Raw genomic sequence first — 17,725 nt, 5'->3', positions numbered from 1 at the left:
CTACAAAATGCTTTCTGATTCAGTACAGGGCTTTGCAAACGTAAATTGCTTTGCAAGTTGTTTTGTAAAGAGCTCTGCAAAGTCCTTCGGAACTGTCTTGCTCTCTGTGAACTGGGGAGCCATTTGCCAGCTACAGAGCACTGTGCACCCACAGGATGCTGCAGACGAGTCAGGCCTCTGCCGGGTCCCTGTCCGTCAGGCCTGGAGCGCCCACCCCGCCCTATGCGCGCAGAGACGGGTGGGGGTGCACAAGCCAGCCAGTCGGGGGGACCAACCGCGCCCCGCCAGGGTCTGAGCGCGGGCCGGAGCGGGGGTCAGGGCGCTCCGAGGCTGGGCGGGGCTCCGAGGACACGGGGTCAAAGTCGGGGCTCTGCCGCCTCCTGGTGGCGGCGGGAGGAACGACGGGGGCCGCGCCCCGGGGCCTCGGGTCCCGCCGGCCGTGTGCGCGCACACACGCGGGCCTGCGGGCGGTCCGCGCACGCGCATGCGTCCACGCGCGCACCTACAGGCCGGGCTCCGGAGTTCATTCACGCCGGCCTCCTTCCCCTCGTAGCCATCCATTCACTCGCAGCCTCATTCACCGGAGGTTGGCGGGACGCTCGCTGGAGACCGGCTTGGGGACACGACAGTGGCAGGGCGCACGCACCCAGGTAAAGCCGGAGAAGAGGAGCTAGCCTGGCTGCGCCGGACGGGGAGGCAGCCCACGAGCGGGCCGGGGGTGCCAGGCAGCCCCGGGAAGGTGCGGGAGGGGCGCTGCAGGCCGATGGCAGAGCCAGGGGGCCACTGCCTGCCTGAGGAAAGACGGAGGGCCACACAGGGCCTGGAACTGCCGGAGCGCGGTGCCCAGGAGGGATTCGCAGCAGAAGCCTGTCCCAGACTGAGGACCACCTTGGAGCAAAGAGCAGACTTCCCTTCCGGCTCAACTGAGGCTGAGAGGAGTGTGCACAAAGGCAGAGGACAGATGGACCCCAAAGAGATCCATGCCTCCCTCTGGGAGCGTCCCAGTTCCCACCCACGACCAGGGAGGCCCTGGCTGGCAGACCTGGAGATGTGGGCGGGCTGACTCTCCCACTCTGATCCTCCTGGTCTGTGACTGGCAGGAGGACCCGCATGCGACTCCGGGGAGCCAGCCTGGACACTTACACTGGAGCTTTGCTAAACGGCTGCGACTTGTCCCCACCAGGGAAGTGTGAATCCGAAACCCAGACACAGGAAACCAAGCTAAGGGGGACACGGATTCTTCAGGATATAAACCAGGCTCCTTGATCTAATGATGCCTGAAGCCCACCGCAGTTCTTACATGAGCATAAAAAAAAAAAATCCCTTCTGCTTCAGTCTGTTGAAGGAGGGTGTCAGCCCTCGCCCAGGCCTCAAGGATCACAGGATTGCAGGGCCACACTGGACCCTGGCAAGGAGCCTTCCTTGAGCTGCCCCCCCAGGCCCCTCAGAGGGGACCTGTATCTGTCCCCAAGCCTCAGTGTCTCAGCCTTCCAAGGTATACGGCTTTTTCTCAGCTTTCTGAACCTGTTTTCACATCTGTACAGCAGGGTAACAACATCACCTGAGCCAGTAACACAACACCCTTGATGAGGTGACCATGTCAAGGCTGGGGTGCAGTGCTTGGCACGTGCTCATCCCTGTGTGCACCTGGCAATGCAGTCTTTACCAGTGGGGGACAGGCGCATCCACCAGTGGATTGGGCCTACGTCTGCTGCTCAGCCCAGTGTCCAGCACAGGGCCTAGAGCCTCAGCTGGGAGCTTCAGCATCCTCACATGTGCACGGGTCTGTCAAGGGCAGGGCCCTGAAGGGTTCAGCAGGACCTCTTTCCCTGACCACGCTGCCCTAGCCCTGACCCTTCCTCCTATGGGCCCCACATCTTCACCACAGAGTGGAGCTCGCCGCTTTGATACACAGTCTCACACAACTGTTGTTCTACTTTTCCTTTTTTTTCTTTTTTAAATTAAAACAGCAATCAGGTAACTGCCCCGACCTATCAGGGATAAAACCCTGGGCAGTCCTTTCTTCAAAAAATATATTTTTTCTTTTTTTTTTTTTAAACAACACCAAAAGCAAATCCACAGCCCCCGTTGAGCCAGTCCCCAAGGAGAGTGAGCTAAGACAGCTCCCCTAGCACCTCTCTGAGCAGAGACCTTGGGCCCATCCCCCTAGACCCCAGACTGAGCAGACACAGGGATCTCCACCTGCTGGTCCCTAGGGAGTGGGAGAAAAGTGATCGGCTCCAAACCATGCAAGAAAAACCAGCCAAACCCACAAAGCAAAAGAAAAAAAATCAAGAGGATAAATTAAAAAAAAGTGAAAACCCCCTCCCGAGGCAGTGGGCGGGAGCTAGGTTGAGCCCGTGTGCCCTTAGAGGCCTTATTCGCCAGTGCCAGGGTGAAGGCTCGGGTGGCTCTGTTGTCTCACTCATGGGGACTCAGGAGGATTCACATGGCTCATCCCCCAAGTGTGTCTCCCCCCAAATACTGAAGCCAGGACAGAGGCATGGCCACCCTAGGCCAATGTGTGCAAAGTCCATTCAGTCAAGAGATTAAAAAAATATACAACTTGGGTGGCATCCAGGGCTGGGCCACGGCAGTTTCCCGCACACGAGCACCGGCGGCCTTCTCTGTGAGGGGCAATAGGGTCTGCCATCCGGGCCCCTCCAAGTCCAGGATCTCGGGGGCTGGAGATGGGGTCCTTGAAGCAGCAGGGACAGAGGCACTGGTGGGGTCCACAAGGGCCTGGCTGAGGGCCCCAGTGGTCTGGTTCTTTGGCACTTGGGACCAATGGCCTGCTATCGAGCCAGGCAGGAGCAGCCCCCTCGATTCTTCCCCCAAACACCCAAGGCTGGGGTGGCAGTAGCTTCTGGGCATGGGCAAGCACTGCCCCAGCAGAAGGGGATGTAGGGTGCTGGAGGGCCCAGTGCAGTCCATGGCCCTGCCCCCTATGAGTCCTCCCCCAGGATCTCCTTCACGAAGGCTGCAATGTCCGTCTTCTTGGTTTTGTGCAATGTGAAGAATGGGTGCTCCTGGTGGGACAAGAGAAGACAGTCACCTTGGGTAAGGGTTCGTTGGTGAGGCAGAGGGGTAAGGAAGTGACGTAGAGATGCTCCTACATTCCCCAAAGCACCCCCGGCCCCTGTGTGCTCCTGCCTGGGACACTACTCTCTCTGCCTGACGGACTCCTACTCAGCCTTCCAGGACCTCCATCTTCAGGAAGCCCTCCTTGCTTGAGACAGCGTCGATGGCTTCCTCCCCTGCCCTCCTGCAGCCATCCCCTGGCCACACTGAGCTCACTCTTCCCCACACAAACCCCTGGCCAAGGGGAATGCCCTCTCCATCAGCAGGTATGAACCCTTGTCAGTCCTTCCAAGCCCAGGTCAAATGTCACCTCCCCTGTGAAGCCTGCCCTGATACCTTTGGATAAAGTGGCTCACCTCCCTCCCCCCGCCCCCATCCCTCTGCACCATCTGTGGGAGCACTGCCTGTGTGCCCCTCCACCAAGCCTGGTGTGGAGGAGGGAGGAAGGAGCCAGGGTATGTTTGAGTGAACTGAGTACCTGAAGGAACGAAGACAGAGGCAAGCCGAGGGTGCTGCCATCCCTGTGCACAGGTATGCAAGCCCTCGCCCCCAGCCCCGCCAGTCCACCGCTCGCGCCCCACACTCACCATCAGCTCCAAGTAGCTCATGCGCTCCGCGGGGTTCTTCCTCAAGCTAGGAGAGAACAGGGCAGGCTGGAGCCAGGCTGGCATGACAAAGGTCTCCAGCCAGCCAAGCCAGGTGGGCTCCCCGCTAACCAGGCAGTAAGGACACATGTGCTCCTGGGGCTCTGGGAAGCAGGGGTGGGACTGTCCTGGGGAGCCTGTGGGGATGGAGTGGGATCTGGGGGTACAAACTACAGACTTGGACCAAGCTTCTCTGCCTCTTGGGGTATTTGTTTTCTTATATCTAGAGTGATCCAGGAAATCCTCAACGCTCTGATACCAAATGATACTGAAATGCAGTAGATAACAATCACGCACACATGGGGTCCATAATCAGGAGGGAAACTCCTCATCACGGGTCCTGGGGCCAGGGAGGCCCTGTGTAAAGGGTCAAGGTGACAAGCCGGTCCATTTGCCACGCTCATTTGTTTTCGGTCTTTTTTATTTTCTCATAAAAGAAATAAAGGATAGACATTTTCCTCCAAGCATCCCTTTGCCCACGATACACAGATATGTCGATGGTTTCTGTCCTTCACTTCTGAATACCTTGTATTTTTATTTTTCAAATCTCTGTCAAAATCCAAGCCTTGGGGGACGCATGGATGGCTCCGGTCGGTTAAGTGTCTGCCTCTTGGTTTTGGCTCAGGTCATGACCTCAGGGTCGTGGGATCCAGCGCCCCTTTGGGCTCCATGCTCAGCAGGGAGTCTGCTGGAGATTCTCTCTCCCCCTCTGCCCCTCTTCACCCTTCCCTCTCTCCCTCCCTCTCAAAGAAATAAATCTTAAAAAAAACAAAACAAAACAACTCCAAGAGTTGGTCAGAAGAATTTACTTTGCATTACCACATATCTCATCCCTCTGCAGTTACGCACTTCTTGTTTGATGTAATTATGGGCAGGGAACATGACCTGGATGACTCTGCCTTCTTCCTTTTCCCTGTTTCCTTTTCAATCTCGAACATATTTTTTAAATAGAGCTCCCATGGGCATTCTTTACCTTGGTACAAAGTTCTACGCGTCAATAAAGCAACTCTGTCTGCTACTCAAGTCCTCCGTCTGCTCTTTGTTTTCTTTTCCTGGCTGCCTGGTCTGTCCGTCTCTAGAAGGACTATTAAAATCTCCCCAAGGACCATAGTTTGCCACAGTTTCCTTATGCTCTATTAATGCCTTGCATATTCTGATGCCATGCTGTTCGGCGGTTATTTGCTAACGGAGGAGGGGACTGGGCACCAGGAGGAGCTGGAATTGGGCCAGAGTAGGGAAGGGTGCCACCTGGGGCTTGGGGGTGCCCAGAGCCAGTGCAAGGCTGCAGACTCACCACTGTGCAGTGAAGTCCACGAACTCAGGAGAGAAACGGTCAGCCGGGAGCTGGGGAGATGGCTCTTCCACCACCTGCTTCAGCTGCTGGAACGGAGTCCCCCAGGATTCATACGGAAACCGTAGAATGGCCATCTCAATCTGCAGTGGAGGCAGTAGCTCTGGTCAGATGCGCGCACACTCTGCCCCCAGGGCAGGGCATTTGGGGAACCTGTCTGGCCTGGCTTGCCACCCAAAGCTGGGCCATAAGGCAGGTTGAGGGGCAGACACATGACATCAAAACGAAGATGAAAGCCGGGGGAACAGCAAGCGTTGCTTCCTCTGACCCAGCCTGCACACACTGGCTCAGGAAGCAAATCCAGCTTAGAGTTGTGACTGGTTTGAGCATCATCAGGCTTTCAAACAACCTAAATTCAGAAGGCTTTACATAAAAACCCAAGTGCCAGCTAATCTGGAAAAATCAGAGGCGCTGACACCCTCCCCCAGGGCAGCAGTCGGCAAAGGCGGCAAAGGCGTGTGGGACAGGCAGCAGCTTCCCCACTCACCACACACCACCCCTCCCTAACGTCTCCACAGGGTCTTAAGTATCTGCTGCCGTTTATTTGGGTAGTTGTCATTATGCCAGAGCAGGCAAAGGGGAAATGAAATTATCCCCGTCAGCCTGCCTCTCCCCGAAGCTGGAGATGCTGAGACCTGCGTTTGGTCAGCTCCTTCACTTTGGCAACGGCCCCCTGGGGCCCCATCAGACACTGAGGTTTGCAGCTGCTCCTTCTACTCCCCCCAACCCTCATCAGTGACCAGCAGGACCCATCTCCAAGGCCCCCTCCTCCGGGAAGACTTTCCCCTCCCTGCGGACCCCCTGGACTCCCTGCAGGGGACACTGAGGCCGCCTGGCCTCTGCACCCGTGCCAGACCCCTAGCCACATGCCTTGCCTACAGTTGGTGGGAAGTCATTTGTGGAAAATACCAGCTATCTAACAACAAACTCTGGGTTGATTCTGACTGCTGAGTTTAAAAAAAAAAAAAAAAAACAGGTCAGCCCAGGCCCCCTGCCTGAAACAGCAGAGAGACTTCTCACTGACAGGCCATAATCACCATAATGAACACAAGAGACCTCAGCTCAAACAAATGCTTCGTGTTGGCAACTGGCGCCTGAACAGCTTACTAATTATTGTGCTAAGAAAGGGCCTTCCCATTAGGCTAAAGGCCCCTTTCTAGCCAAGATATAAACATACCCCACAGATGGAGGGTGTGCAAAATGCGGCAGGCACACTTGTAATCTGGTGTGGGCTTTCACAGGACAAATTCAGGATACTTTTTCCTAGAATTGTCACCGATTCCAAGTAGCACAAGTTAGGATCCTGTGTGGGTTTCCAGGAAAGGACCTAGGGTCCTACCAGACTTACAATTAGGAAAACAGAAAATTGTCCAGACTCTTGACCCCGTAATCCATTTTCCTGGTAATTTTTTCTAATGAGCTCAAAAGATAAAAACAAAACAAAACAGGCTCTGGGCAGAAAAATGCGTGGTACAGTGTGATCCGTAACAGTGAGTATTAGGAAGCAGTCTAAACACCCAGCACCAGGGACTGGCCTGCCATGGGGCGGCTGTCTCAGCCATGACCATGAGGGCCATGCTCGGAGACCCCACTCAGGAATTCATGCGATCAGCACTTGACCAAATACTTGTTATGGTCAAGAGCCTTCCCAAATATCATCCCAGGTCTTTATGTTGGTGGCTGTGGTCAAGTGCCCACAGAGGGCTACCCGGCGGGGGTTCTGAAAGAGAACCACCCAGAGGGGCAGGCCTGGCACCCAGTGCCTCAGAGGTCACTCCTCCAGGTCAACCGGGGATTTCAGATGGAAGGAAAAAAAAACAGAAACAAATAAAACGTCCTACATTAGGGACTGGCTGAGTAGCTGGTGGCAGATGGTTGTGGCGTCTCTTGAAGAGATGCCTACAGGGGTTTCTAACAATCCAGAGAAACATGAGTGATGTGATGCTAACTGAGAAAAGCAAAATAAAAACCATAGATGTTTTTTAGAAAGAGGCAAAATGTCTAGAAGGAAATGCACAGTGTTGGCACTTGATGGTAGGGAGAAGGGGCTATGTGTCTTTGAATGGAACCATGATGATTTTTTTTTTCTTCTTTTTACTTTCTCTCTGTGTTTTTAGAGAATGTTTCTATTACTTTTGTTAACTTTTGGGGGAAATACCTAACCTCCACCATAGCAGCCAGTCTCCTACACCACCAGCACAGCTTCTCCTATGTGTGCATGCTAGTACCCATCCAGACACAGCCTCTATCTCCCCTTGACCCTGGCATAGCCTATGACACTTTGACCAACATAATTAGAAGTGACACTGTGCCAGTCCTGGGACAAGCAGTTCAGAGCACTTCTCTCATGGAAGCCAGGCACCCCAAGACTTCAGTAACCCTCAGCACCATGCTCTGAGGAAGCTAGCGGGCAGCCAGCCAGGAGGAAGTCACATGGAGGCCCCACATCTCTAAAGCCTTCTCAGACCTTCCAGCCCAGCCCTGACCCCAGCCAGAGCCAGGTGGCATAGAAGAACGGCCTGGCTAGTCCAGCCCAGAATGCAGAAACGTGAGAAACAATGAACTATTGGTGCTTTACGTCTCCAGGCTGCGGAGCAGTTTGTTACACAGCATCTGCTAGCACACGGGTGCCCAAGTTCTACCAGAGACATCAGAACGTCAATGGGATGTGGTGGGTCCCCAAGAATGACAGGTGGATGGATGGATGGGAGGAAGGAGCGGAGAGAAGGGAGTGGGGGTGTGCATGTGGCAAGTGCCCAAGTGGGCTCTCTAACATCCAACCAGTTGTGTATAGTCTGGAAATCCAGCAAGAATCTGCTCTTTTTTTTTTTTTTAATTTATGATAGTCACAGAGAGAGAGAGAGAGAGAGAGAGAGAGAGGCAGAGACATAGGCAGAGGGAGAAGCAGGCTCCATGCACCGGGAGCCCGACGTGGGATTCGATCCCGGGTCTCCAGGATCGCGCCCTGGGCCAAAGGCAGGCACCAAACCGCTGCACCACCCAGGGATCCCTGCTCTTATTTTTTAACTCAGGAGTTGGGAAACTCCTATCTGCAGGTATAATGTTCGCTTTTAGACTTGGCACGTTCCCTTCTGCTCCAAAAAGGAAAATGTGTAATTGAAAAATGATAGTGTTGGCAGTAGTAAGAAAAATTGAAGGTATCACCCAATTCCCATTTTCTGACAAAACAATTTTGCTTTTGATCCTTTCCCACTCACTGAGCATAGACACCACTTGCATGAGGAGGGGGATTAGGATAATAAAACTGCATTATCAGGGCACGTGAGTGGTTTGGTCAGTTAAGTGTCCCCTTCGGCTCAGGTCATGATCCCAAGGTCCTAGGATCCAGCCCCACGTCGGGCTCCCTGCTCAGTGGGGAGCTTGGTTCTCTCTCTCCTTCCTACTGCTTCTCTCTCTCTCTCTCTCTCTCTCTCGTGTTATCTCTGTAACTATCTCTATCTCTCTCTCTCTCAAATAAATAAAATCTTTAAAAAAACACACCAACCTGCAACATCTGCAAGATCTAAAACATCTACATTGGCCCTGAACTCCCACCCACCTCTTCTCTGGCCTCCCCTTGAATGTAGCCCCACAGGCACACACTAGGCACACCCCCACCTCCTCAGAAGCTTGTGCTGCTCTGCTCCCACCCGAGTCTCTCCTCTCCACACCCCATCCCAAAGGTATTTTACTGGTCTGGTTGTTGATTACTGATTGTACCCTGTCCCCAACACCAGGAGGCCAAAGGAGCTGGGGCAGGGAGGGTGCTGACACCATGGAAATGTCGACACCACGGACACTTCCCATTAGTTCGAATGGCTGGGATGGGGACAGAGGCCAGTGACCCCTCAGCCAGCTGAGTCAGTCCCTTGTGCATCCTGGGGCCACCATCACAGCAACATTTTCCTGGGTACCCTGGCGGGGGACTAGCATCCTGGTCTTTTTTGTGTCCCTTCAGCCCATTCTCCACATGGGTACCAGAATGGGCTTTCTAAATTCATACATAATTAAACCTTGACCCACTTCTGAGCCAAGCCCTGACTCAGCAGGGGCAGAGATTCACTGTGCAGTTCAATAAAGAAGGAGAGGCACAAAGGCTTAGCCCTCCTCCTGAACCTCAGATGTGGCCAGGCACCTGCCCTCAGCTCTCCCAGTGCCTACAGCCCCAGGACTGACAGTCCACCCACCCCAGCCCACCACACTCCAGGAAATTCATGACGACCTCACGAGTGGCAATGTTTCCACACTGTGAAAAACAGTATTCTTAAGATTTTTTTCCATTTTGCTTTGTAAATTATTCGGGTACCAAGAATTCATTGAATTTGGAATTGGCTGTGATTTATCAACAAGCACCATGAGCTCTGGGGCAAGTCTAATAAACCACTTATCACACCTCCTCCCTCAGGAAGGGGTTAACACCACTATACATACTCCCTTAGATACAGCATCATTTTTGATGACACGTTTTCTTCTCAGATTGTGAAGCCAACACTTTTTTCCAGGCCTAAACTATTTGAACATTTTTTTTTTAATTTTTATTTATTTATGATAGTCACAGAGAGAGAGGCAGAGAGACACAGGCAGAGGGAGAAGCAGGCTCCATGCACCGGGAGCCCGATGTGGGATTCGATCCCGGGTCTCCAGGATCGCGCCCTGGGCCAAAGGCAGGCGCCAAACCACTGCGCCACCCAGGGATCCCCAGGCCTAAACTATTTGATGGGCCTGCCTGAAGCTCCTGGACTGAGCATGCCCCACCCCCCACCTTGGTCCCCAGGCCCCACCCAACCAGCAAGGGCCAAACCCAGCTCCAAGTAGTTACCATGGTGATGCCGAGACTCCAGACATCGGACTTGACATTGTAGCCCTTCTGGTTAAGCTCCGGGTTGATTCTCTCGGGCTGTAAAAGGGATCAGTGAGGCATGAACACCCACCCCACGGTGAGGGGCCAGATAGGGGCCACGCAAGGTTCCCTCAGCTAGGTCTTGCTTCTCTAATCCCAAACAGAAGAGTCAGGCTCATCCTATCCCCCTCCCCACTGCTCCTGAGCAGGTGAGAGAAGTGAGGCCAGTGAGCACCAGGGTCTGGTGGTGAAGGCCCAAACCATCCTCACTGGCACCGCTGCCCACGGAGGGAGGGCACCCTCAAGACTCTGGGAGAGGGGTAGGGCCTACACTAATCCCACAGGTTACCTCCCTGTAAGTGTTCATGAAACTTATCCAAATGGGCACATTGGGGCACAGCTAATAACAGGGGAGAGAGGGGCTGCTTGGCCAAGCTGGGCAGCAGATTACCCCTGCTGTGGTAGGAAATAGAGAGCCTCAGGGAGGCCTTGTCCCCAATGGACAGAGGACATGGCCTGAAAATGCTCTCCCAGGCACGTGCCTCCTGAACCTTAGCTGTGGCTGGGGACTCAGAATAGTATGGGGACCACTCACAGCCATGTAGGGCTTGCAGCCGGCGTCCAGCGTCTTGGCCACAGAATCCACCAAGTAACCACTAATCCCAAAGTCGCACATCTTCACGTGGCCCTCCTTGTTGATGAGGACATTGGACGGCTTCACATCTGCCAGGGATAGAACACATCTTCTGTGCCTTCAGGGGTTGTGAGGCATTGCAGGAGGCCAACAGGCTCCTCGATGCCCCAACCACCGCAGGAGCACATGATACCAGGGCTCGGGGAGTAGAGGAGACATGAGGTTCTACCAGGTGCTCTCCCAGTCCCAGGTAGCAAAGATGGGAGCAGAACAGCAAGAACACGCCCTGGCCACTGGCCACAAGTGGGGATGGACGTGAGCTTCTACCTGGACCCCATCTTTGTGCCTTGTCAGCACTTTGGACCCAAAGTCCAGAGGGGGAGGCTCATCCCAGCTGTGCAGCCAGGACTCTGCCTATTTCCTGGTGGAACCTCTAGCCCCGGGGTCCTCCTGTGCTGGGGATCTGCTGGGGGACGGCACCACTGACAGGCTGCAGACCCAGAAGCCCCCCAGTGTCCAGGCTGAGAGGCTGGGCATTTCGGCCAGGAGGCACAGGGCAGCAGCAAAGCACGGGACATGGAGGGGTCTGTGGAAACACAGAGCCCAGGCTACAACTCGAGGTCCATGCAGAGCAGGCTACAGGGCATACAACAGGGACTCTTCCAGCAAAAGCATATACAATACACGAGCAACCTCCATCCCTTCCTACAGGGCATGGGCATAAGGACAGAAATGCACAGGAAAAGGACCAGCAGGTTCCATGCTGACCTGCCAACAGTGGTGACCTGGGGGCAGGGGCTGGGGTGGCCGCTGAGCAGTCAACGCCGGCTCGGTCTAATGCACTTGGTGAAAAGCAATATGCCTGGGTGAGTGAACCACTCAGAGTGAAAGGGAAGGATCTACCACACACACATAACCCGTGTGAGCCTCAGAAACATTAGGCCAAGGGAAAGAGGCCGGAGAGAGGCCATGTCTATCTATTTATGCGAAGTTCAAGTACAAGTAAAACCGATTTGCTGTGGGAAACACCAGACAAGATGTGGAGAGGGGACATAGGGGCAGGGTCTGACCAGAAGAAGCACGGAGAACTTTCTGGGGTGGGGTAAAAGGTGGGACATCTTGCGTCTTGAAAGTGGCCAGGGTTATGTGGGTGTAAACTCTGAACAGATTCATCAAATGCTATGGATCTGTGTGTTTCATGATACATAAACAATACGTCAAAACAAATTCAGTCAGCGTTCCCAGGACGACAGCCCCATCATTGCAAACCACCGAGGGACCTAAAGACAACAGCTAGTAGAAGTGACAGTGGCCTGGACTGGGAAGCAGGCTCAACTCGTGACCCTAGTGGGCACACCACTACTTATCACCTGAGGTGGCACCCTCCTTGCAGCCTGCAGACCCCTCCCACACAGTCCACGGTGGGGCACTGACCTCTATGGATCACCGACAGCTTGCTGTGCAGGTGCTCCAGCGCCCTCACGATCTGGTGTTCAGAGCAAGAGGAGAAAAGACAAGGCTGCTATTATTCCTAGTTGCATCAAGCACGACAGAGCTGTGAGACCCCCTAGCTGTGCCCATCTGTCTCCCTCTCACCCATACACACCCACCCCGCAGCTTGCCGGGCTCTTGCCACATCCCAACCTTCACCCTGGTGCGTGGCCACCTCAGTGCAGACACACCCAGCCTCCCACTTTTCTCCCACCCACCCGACAGGTTAGGGTCTCAGGTCCAAGCCTTTACAGGGAAATGATGTACCCGGACAAGTACCCCAAAGATCCTGACTCAGTACTCTGGTATGGCATGTTTTAAAAGTTCCCAGATGTAGTCAGGACTGAGAAGCATTTCCTTTTTCCTTTCGGCTACCAGGATGCTCAAGCCCAGTGTAATTACACTGCTCTAGAAACATCTTACCTCAAAAGGCAAACACTGTGGATGCTAAGCTTCCTCCCAGCATAGCTTGCGCCTCTAGGAACTGCCTCAGGGCATTTTTGGCAGGAGGAAGTCGTAAATACTAAGTCATTTTGTAAAAAATAGTGTAGACAGCTCAGGAGTTGCACACAAAAGCTAGAGACCTGAGATCTGCCAAATCGGTGTGTCTCTGGTAGCCCTAGGCTCTGGGGTCTCCTCAGCAAGAAAGTTCTATGCAGGGTGGGAGAGCTGGCACCTGCGGGGCAGTTGCCCAGGTGCAGGGCCCTACTAGGGATCGAGCTCTGCCCAAGCTATCACCTTAGTTTGGGCTTTGCACTTGCTGGGGTAGGGCTGGGGCCCCTGGCTACATACCTGGAACCCCCAACCCCTCCCAAGCCCAAGGCCACTTACAGACACAGCAATTTCCCCCAGGATGTCCTCTGGAATGGTCATGTTTTTATCGAGCACCTTCCGGTAGAACTTGTCCAGGGATGTGTCCATGAGCTCCATGCAGATCCACACATCTCCCTGTGGAAGGACACCTGGAGGTCAGCCTGTGTCAGCCCGAGGCTGTACCGGTGTCTGGTCAGCCTGTCTTGGTGCCGAGTCCGCACATGCCTGGCTCTCATCAATGGTCAGGCCCCTCTACTTCAGCCCACAGAGATTCACCGAGCTGGGAGGTTTACCTCCTACTCTGCACCCCAAAATTTTCTACTTTTTTCTCCACCTTCCATGCTTATGTATACTAGTGGGCAGTACACCTGCCAGCCTTACCCAGCTCTGTTGCCTCTGGTCTCCTGCACCTAATCCCTAATTCCATGGTAGTTTCTAGAAAGAAATGACTAAAATACACACCTAATTGCGTCCCTCCGAAAGCGGGCTCTCAGGCCCGGCTGCAGCTCAGGGCCATGACCCAGCCCTGCAGACGCTCCTAACCTCAGCCACTGTGGCCCCCAACACACACGGGGTCATCCTCGCTCTGGCCTTGATAGACTGCTCCCTTCTTCTTCTGCAGAGCCCGGCCTCCCCAACTCCCAGCTCCCCCACAAACTCCTACCTATCTTCCAGGACAGTGTTTTGAGAAGGCTGGGTACGGCCTCTCCCTGGGGGACTTAGGGATTATATGGCCCACATGCCTCCCTGCCAACTCTGACCTAGCACACAGAGAGGCCCAGGTGTGCATCTCTTCCCATCAGCAAGATGAGCAGCCTGCACCTGGCCCACAGCAGGTACTTAGCCAACCAGACAAGTGGACAATGAGGCGCTGACCCACCACTGGATCCACGGCACCAAGCATGCTTGGGGACAGGTAGATGCTCAGGGAGCAGCCAGCAGGAGCCCGTCCTTCCACTGCAGCTAGCCACACTCCCTGGCATCACCCTTGACCTCTCTCTCATCCCACAACCCATCCTTCCCACAGACCAAGAACTGGACCTGCACACACCTCCTTGGTGCCCTTGCTCGGAAGCCCATGCTGCTAGCCTGGATGCTAGTGAAGCAAGCAGGTGGTGCCAGAGGCAGAGGGAATGCCAGGCCCTAGATCACATCATTTTATCTTCATGCAACTTTGTGAGGTGGATATAATTACTGCTCATTTCACAGACAAGGAAACTAAGGCAGGAAGCAGGAGAACCAGACTGCCTGAGCTCCCAAGAACCCTGCATGCGCCATCTCACCCACTGCTGTGCCTAGTACCTGGCACACAGGGGACAGGGGTGCTGAGCAAGCATCTGCGGGGGGCCCAGCATGAGCAACAACAGATTGTAGGGTAGCCAGAGTGGGGCAGGTGTACAGAAGGAAGGTGGGATGGGGCAGCCTGAGCCCCCAGCCTGCAGCCCAGCACCCACCTCCCACCCTCCCACCAGGGCCGCACCTCTCTGAAGAGGGCCCCATAGAAGGTGACGGTATAGAAGCAGTCGACCGTCCGCATGTTGATGTCCAAGTCCATGAGCAGACGCTTCTGCTCCTGTGAGTTCACGGTGGCCCGGATCCGCTGCGGGAGACAGGGTCACAGATTAGGGGCCATGAGGCAGAGGGTAACCACCTCACCATCCCCTATAGGAAGACTAGGAGCTCCAACGGGTTCCCACAGGCAGTACCACCGGCTCGGCCCTCATGCTTCCTCCATGAAGCTTCCCCTCCCAGGTATCCCGTGGCCTGGAGCTCCCTGGCTGGCTGGGGCAGGGATGGGGTGGGGCCCTGCTTACCTTCACGGCCATGATGGTGCCACTCTGGGCATGTCGCACCTTCTCTACCACCCCGTAGGCTCCTCGGCCCAGCTCTGAGATGGTCACCAGGTCATCGGCCTCCACCTCAAAGTTCTTGGGGGACAGATAAAAGAGAGACCACAGTCAGGAGCCTGGAGTCACTCTCCCAGTGGAGTGCTTGGGCAGCAGGAAGAGGAAGCAGCCAGTCAGTGAGATCTGAACTCAAATCCTACACCAACCACCTTCTGCTGCATGACCTGGGGCAGGTCACTCAACCTCTTGGACTCCTCACCCTCTATAAAGCAGGCATAGCCAACGTCCAAGGCTATTGCTAGGTAGAAATAAGACCGCCTAAATAAGATGCCCCCAGCTGGCACCAGGAGCTCAAGAGACGCCCTTTTCCTCTTGCCCCCCACTCTATTCAGGGGGTAGGACGGGATCATTCACTCAACTGGTATTTACTGAGTACCTGCTGTGTGCAAGGTGTTTTAGGCCCTAGATACAGAACAAAACAAAGGTCTTGCCCTCACAGTGAGCAGTGTGGCCTGAGGCCACCTGCTCCCCCCTCCTGCCCTCTACTGTAAGGCAGACAAGAAAAGGATAAGCTATTAGATGAGCAGGACATTGCACACTGACACATGTCAGGGAGGGACATCAGCCTAGGAGAGGCCTCCACAGTGGGGTCTCTACCTGTGGGGGAAGCAGAGTCCCTGCAACGGGATCTCAATCCCTGGTGACCAAGCCATCAGGAGGTGCGTGTGCAAGACAGGTTCCCGGGTGCTGGTTGTGAGGACAGAGACAGGAGGCCACATGTTCGATACCCCATTCCCGCAGGTGACATGGGCACTGGTGACCCCATGACCCCAACTCTGAGATCAGGAGCCTCCAACTCTGGCTCTCCAGGGCCCCGAGAGGCAGGCCAACTGTCACCATTCCAGATGAGAGGGTCTGAGTGGGCAGCCCAGGGCCTCACAGCCAACATCTGGGGAGTGAGACTCCTCGCCAAAGCCCAGCTCTCTCTGCCACCCACAGCCACCTCCCACTGGCCCTTATAGGGTCAGCTTGGGCCCATTTATCAGACGAAGACACTGAGGTTCAGATAGGAAGGCCCTGCCCCAGGGGTGCAGCTGGTACCTACCCTATCTCCAATGGTGATGAAGGTCCGGGAGTCGAGGTTCCGGGGGGGTCTGTGGGGAGGAAGCAGACCCAATGAGCCTCAGAGAGAACCACATCCTTCCCTGAGAGAAGGAGCAAATGAGCCCGGCATAGGAGACAGAGACGCATCCCGCCCTAGGGAGGCAGCCCAAGGGACGTGGTACTTCTCAAGGCACCCAGTCTCAGTCACTGAGCCTCTGCTAGGCCAGACACAAGGCGTGGTCACACAGCCATGGCCAGAGCCTCAACCCTACATCTCTGAGATGGGCGAGAAGGGGACTGAGAGCAGAGTTATAACACCTGTGAGACCCTGTGGTCGCCCAGTTCATAGGAGGTACTCTCTGGAACATGCTGGCCCCTGCTTGCTCCCCACCTCTGGGCTCCCTCCAGGAAGCCTCTCCCAGCTGAACCAAGGGAGAAACTGAGGTAGACTCACGTGGGGTTGGGTACAGGTGGCTTGGACATGCAGGATATCCGTAAATCCTTCTTCCTCTTGGATTTCCCTAAAACAGAGAGAAGGTGAGACATCTGGTCAAAGCTCAGTCTATCAGCATCCCCTGAGCACAACCTGGGCTGGACAAACCTGGGGACAGATGACTCAGGCCCCCTGCCCTTAAGGGGCCCCAACCACAGACACAGACGCTGAGCGCAGTGTGGGCAGTGCTCTGATGGACCTGGGTGCCCAGAGGATGTTCCTGGCTCAAGCCCCATTTGCCCTCCTGGAAGCTGGCCTAGGTAGTCACCCCCACAAGTGCCTGAGAAAAGATGGTGCCTCCATCACATACCTTCAAGGAGGTCCCTCCATTAAAGATCTGCCCCTGGGGGGCACACCTCAGGCTGCCACTGAGCACCCACCTGAGGGGGCGGGGCCAGGTCCAAGCAGCCAAATGTTTGCCAGGGCCTGTGCTCCCCCCCGCCCCCCACAAAAGGCCTGCATCCTGAACGTCTGGTAAGGGCTGAACTGTGCCCCTTGAAGATCCGTGTGTTGACATCCTAAGCCTTAGTACCTCAGTGTTACTCTATTTGGAGATGGGGTCCTCACAGAGATGATCAACTTAAAATAAAATTAGAGCCCAGGGTGGGCTCTAATCCAGTATGACTGGTGGCCTTACCACGAGGGGAAATTGGGACACAGAGACAGATATGCGCAGACGGAAGACAAGGTGAGGAGACAGAACGAGAAGACGGCCACCTGCAAGCCAGGGGGCTCCTAAGGCTACCAGAAGCTAGGAGAGAGGCCTGGAACGGGCCCCTCCTCACCGCCTCCGAAGAAGCCCGCCCGGCGGCACCTTCATGGAACTCCCGGCCTCCAGAACTTCAGACAGAAGCTTCTGTGAAGCCTTCTGTGAAGCCAGACTGTGGTGGTAGCCAAGAGCCACAGCCTCCTCCTCCCACCTGTGGTGCGGACCTCGCTGGGGGGCATCTGAGGTAGACGGAGCCCCTTTCACGTCCCGCCTCGGCTGCCACCCCTCTGCCACCTTGGAGCGCAGATGCCCACCTCAGGGGTGGCTGGGCAGTTCGGAGCGATGCAGGCCGAGGAGTTGCCGAAGCCTGGTGCCTGCTTCTCTGCCAACCCCACCAACCTTTTGCCTTTGCCGCCATGTCCAAGAGCATCCCAGGAAGCCCGCTTCCCGCCCCAGGGCCCGGGACAGGCCCGAGTCTCCTAAGGACGGAGACGGGCTTCGCCGCTCCAAGGCCCCGGGCCCGCGCCTCCCGGGCTCGAGACAGAGGGTGGCCAGCTGCGCACGGCAGCGGCGGCTTTCATCGGGGCCGGCGCCCAGGAGGGCCCACGGCATCTCACAGGCAGGAGAGCAAGGCTGGGACACATCACAGGGCCCATGGGCGGGGAGGCAGGCTCGAGCCCACAGGCCCTGCTCCCAGGCGCCGGGCCGGGGCTCCTTT

The 17,725-nt window shown here is 55.5% G+C and overlaps 1 protein-coding gene across 1 annotated transcript in view; it reads right to left on the bottom strand.

The window, feature by feature from the left end:
• Positions 1-1,928: 1,928 nt before the first annotated feature.
• MAP2K3 (mitogen-activated protein kinase kinase 3) overlaps positions 1,929-17,725 on the bottom strand; it is a 29,984-nt gene continuing 14,187 nt past the window's right edge. Inside the window, exons 2-12 of the mRNA XM_041771203.1 lie at positions 16,260-16,326; positions 15,807-15,855; positions 14,669-14,782; positions 14,335-14,454; positions 12,873-12,989; positions 11,985-12,036; positions 10,512-10,639; positions 9,896-9,973; positions 5,020-5,159; positions 3,669-3,714; positions 1,929-3,029 (exon numbers count right to left, since the gene is read on the bottom strand). Of these exons, the coding sequence (XP_041627137.1) occupies positions 2,946-3,029; positions 3,669-3,714; positions 5,020-5,159; positions 9,896-9,973; positions 10,512-10,639; positions 11,985-12,036; positions 12,873-12,989; positions 14,335-14,454; positions 14,669-14,782; positions 15,807-15,855; positions 16,260-16,326 (995 nt within the window). The 3' untranslated portion in view covers positions 1,929-2,945. The remainder of the gene's footprint in view (positions 3,030-3,668; positions 3,715-5,019; positions 5,160-9,895; positions 9,974-10,511; positions 10,640-11,984; positions 12,037-12,872; positions 12,990-14,334; positions 14,455-14,668; positions 14,783-15,806; positions 15,856-16,259; positions 16,327-17,725) is intronic.

Source organism: Vulpes lagopus, chromosome 10 (assembly GCF_018345385.1).
Source record: "Vulpes lagopus strain Blue_001 chromosome 10, ASM1834538v1, whole genome shotgun sequence".
In the NCBI taxonomy this organism is placed as follows: Eukaryota; Metazoa; Chordata; class Mammalia; order Carnivora; family Canidae; genus Vulpes; species Vulpes lagopus.
This window is presented reverse-complemented; position numbering and strand designations above follow the sequence as displayed.